This window comes from Pteropus vampyrus, unplaced genomic scaffold (assembly GCF_000151845.1).
Source record: "Pteropus vampyrus isolate Shadow unplaced genomic scaffold, Pvam_2.0 Scaffold260, whole genome shotgun sequence".
Classification (NCBI taxonomy): domain Eukaryota; kingdom Metazoa; phylum Chordata; class Mammalia; order Chiroptera; family Pteropodidae; genus Pteropus; species Pteropus vampyrus.
Window position 1 is genome coordinate 2,316,862 of NW_011889041.1, and position 3,312 is coordinate 2,320,173.

Sequence of the window (3,312 nt, forward strand, 5' to 3'; positions counted from 1 at the left end):
CTTCTAATCTTGCAAATCTGGTGCTATATAAAATTTAGACCCTGACCCCTAACTGTTTTCATTTTATCTTACTGTTCCCATTTTCAGTTGTCTCTGCAATGATAACTTTTAAATGTCCATTTTCAACCTTTACCCTTTGTCTACAATATCATGTATTGGGGAAAATATAATCAAAAACAAAATCTCCCAACCAAGAAAACCCCTCCATCAAGGTGAAAGAGAAAGAATCACTATTCTAACTGAATAAGCTTTAAACCAGATGTGAAACGCATCACAGGCAATCTGCTAAGAGATTTCAAAGACAAGAATAAATCTTACCCTTTGATATAGCCAGGTAGATACAACCCATTTATACATTTTCAAGAAAAACAATAACTGGTCCTCAAATAAGAGGACTTGAAATATCTTTTGTCACACATATATCATTCTAACTTTACCTGGAAATTGGGGTGACCATGTATTAGCTAATTAGCTTTATCCAGAGGAAAACAAGCCTCTCATCTTCTTAAGACAGGAGAATAGTTTTCCAATTTGGATCAAGGCAGCAGGCACCTAACTCCAGGTTAGAGTCCTACCCTCCTAATAGAAACTGGGAAACAGGGATTCTAGTTCCCTTGATGTTTGCATTTCAAAGACTTACAGGTTCAAGAGAAGAACATTCTTGGGTCAGAAAGCTGACAAAAAGGCATATCTGGTCTTCAAAAGGATTTATAGACATGTAAACAGCTGAGAAAGTGCTCACAATTACCTATTCTTTTAAGATAAATGCTCTGAGAAATATAAAAAGGCAGGGGAGTTCTCTTTGTATTTTCAAAATGAGACGTTTCTCTTATTTTTAATTTGTATTTGTCTTTATACGTGTTTTCTCCATGGTATCACTATTTGGACAGTTCACCATTAACTTAAATGAAATACATTACCACATACCTAAATTATGCAATGGTGTACTAACTTCGTGTTTTGCTTACATTTCCTTTTCATTTTATTTTACTCTGTACACTTTCTCTCCCCTAACTAATCTTTACAATCATCTAGCCATCCTTGTTCAAAACCTACTATTGGTTTTTAATAACTATAGGAAGAAGAACTATAAGAAAAAGTTAGCTTCCCTACCAAGTGAACTTGGTCTTTCTGTATATTTCATACACACTCAGCTCAAGTCCAAGACTCATTACTGATCATCAAACATATGATGCTCACTTGCGTAACTTCATGTTTTTAATTCACAGACTTTCTGTTTTCTAATTTTTCTTTCCTCTTTCCTTCTCATTACAGCATTATACATACCTATGTATGTGTATAAATCATGACATATACATACATATATAAGTAATTATAGCATTTACTCTGATTTATTCTAATTAACCTGTTTAGTTTAATTTAGTTTAATCATGTTCCATGTTCCAATATGTTGCCTGAGACATCATTCCTATTGTCTCTGATACCTCTGTGTCTTACAAAGTTTTCCACAAACATCTCTTATTTTATAACATCTAGAATAAGACTAGAAAAATAAATATTCTGCGTTTTAGTATGCTTTGTCCTTGTTAAACTAATGTGCCCTCTCACAAGCTCAATTTACCTCATGAACAGCTGAAGCTCACAAAATTAAATGTTTTTTTAAAATGATATTCTTAATTTTAGTACTTATATCAGGCAAAAAAAAAAAAGCTCTTTATTAACTCTGCAAGTGGTTACTTAGACTTGGTCAACAGTAGAGACAAATTTTCTTCCTGGAAACATGAACAATTTAATCTAAAACATTGAACTTCTTAAATAATTCTTTAGAAACCCATATAAAGAAATACTTACTATAATGCACTGACAATGTAAAATGCACTTGAGTTTATATGGAGAAACAATAATGTGTTAATATCCATGCACTTTAAGTAAAATAATGAATAAATGAATGCTGTGGCTTAAGATACATTAAAGCAGCATATATATAAAAAGCAAAGGCATGCTTTACTCATGTGTAACTGCTGACTAGTAAAGTATATGATACAAAATAAGTGTTCAATTATTTTATTTTTAAATAAATGAAATTGATTGACTTTAAGATTCAGTTTCTCATTAAAGACTTCAATCTGACAACGATCTAAACTGATCATAGTTTATCTTAATATAATATTTATACTTGACATTTGATATGATTCTATACTGTAAACGTGCTAAAGGAATTAATGGTAAAATGGTAAAATGGAGACATTCTACTTATAAAAAAACACTCAATCCATGTCTATTTTAACTCTGATCATGGCAGCTGAAAGCTGTAAAGCCAAAGCTAATTAACCTTCAGTGCCAAAAGGAATAAGATGACTTGACATAGTCTATGAGTCCAACTGCTCCCAGTAGCTGTTCACGGAAGCTTCAAAAAGGCTCCTTTCTGACAGATTTGTGTGGTTATCCCTTGGGAATTAAACATGTGTACAAATAAAGACTCATTTAAAAATTCAATTGAATAAATGTCAAAGGTCAGTCTTGGAGACACAAGAAAACAAGATAATTCATCTTTGACCTCTTTTCCATCTTCACCATCTTTTCCATTACATTTCTCTTTTCTGTCTTCTTCCTGTTTTTCATCTTCTCCTTTATCTTTTTCATTTTCATATTTTTTGTCATGTTCGCCTTTCCCCTTTCTATCTTCACGCTCTTTTTCATCTCTGTTTTCTTTTTGGTATTCTTTCTCTTTTTCATCTCCCTCTTTCTTTTTTCTGTCTTCATCCTCCTTTCCATCTTCTCCTTTCTCTTCTTTCTTGTTTTGATTCTTTCCTTCTTCTTTCTGATATTCCTTTTTATTTTTTCTTCTACTGCTGCCACTGCTTCTCTATTTTCTTCTCCCTCTTCTTCAATGGCTATTTATTCAATTATTTCTTTTATTTCCTCAGGTTCTTTTTCAGGAGCTGACGCCTCTATAATTTTGGCTTCTCCATCTTCAGCATTTTTATTGCGTTTGTGTGTGTGTGTGTGTGTTATTTGCATTCTAACTTTAGATAATTTCTCTTGAACCATTTTATAAATAAGTTTTTGTGGAAATCATGATTTTTTAAAATTAATTAATAATTTTTTATGGTGACTTTGATTGATTAATGAAATCCAATAAGTTTTATCTGTACACTTTAATGATGAGGCATATATATATTTACACTTTGTGTTCACCTCCCATAGTTAGATTTCTCTCTGTCACCACATATTTGACCCCTCTTAGCCCATCTACCTCCCCCCTCCTAACTCCCCCCTACCCTCTGGTAACCACTAGTCTATTGTCCATGTCCATGAGTCTCTGTTTGTTTGTCTATTTCTTTATTGATT

General features: G+C 32.4%; 1 protein-coding gene across 1 annotated transcript; it reads right to left on the reverse strand.

The window, feature by feature from the left end:
* Window positions 1-2,359: 2,359 nt before the first annotated feature.
* On the reverse strand, window positions 2,360-2,982 carry HMGN5 (high mobility group nucleosome binding domain 5). The gene is given in 2 exon segments (XM_011375024.1): window positions 2,360-2,809; window positions 2,812-2,982. Coding segments are annotated over 2 exon segments (621 nt in total).
* Window positions 2,983-3,312: the final 330 nt, after the last annotated feature.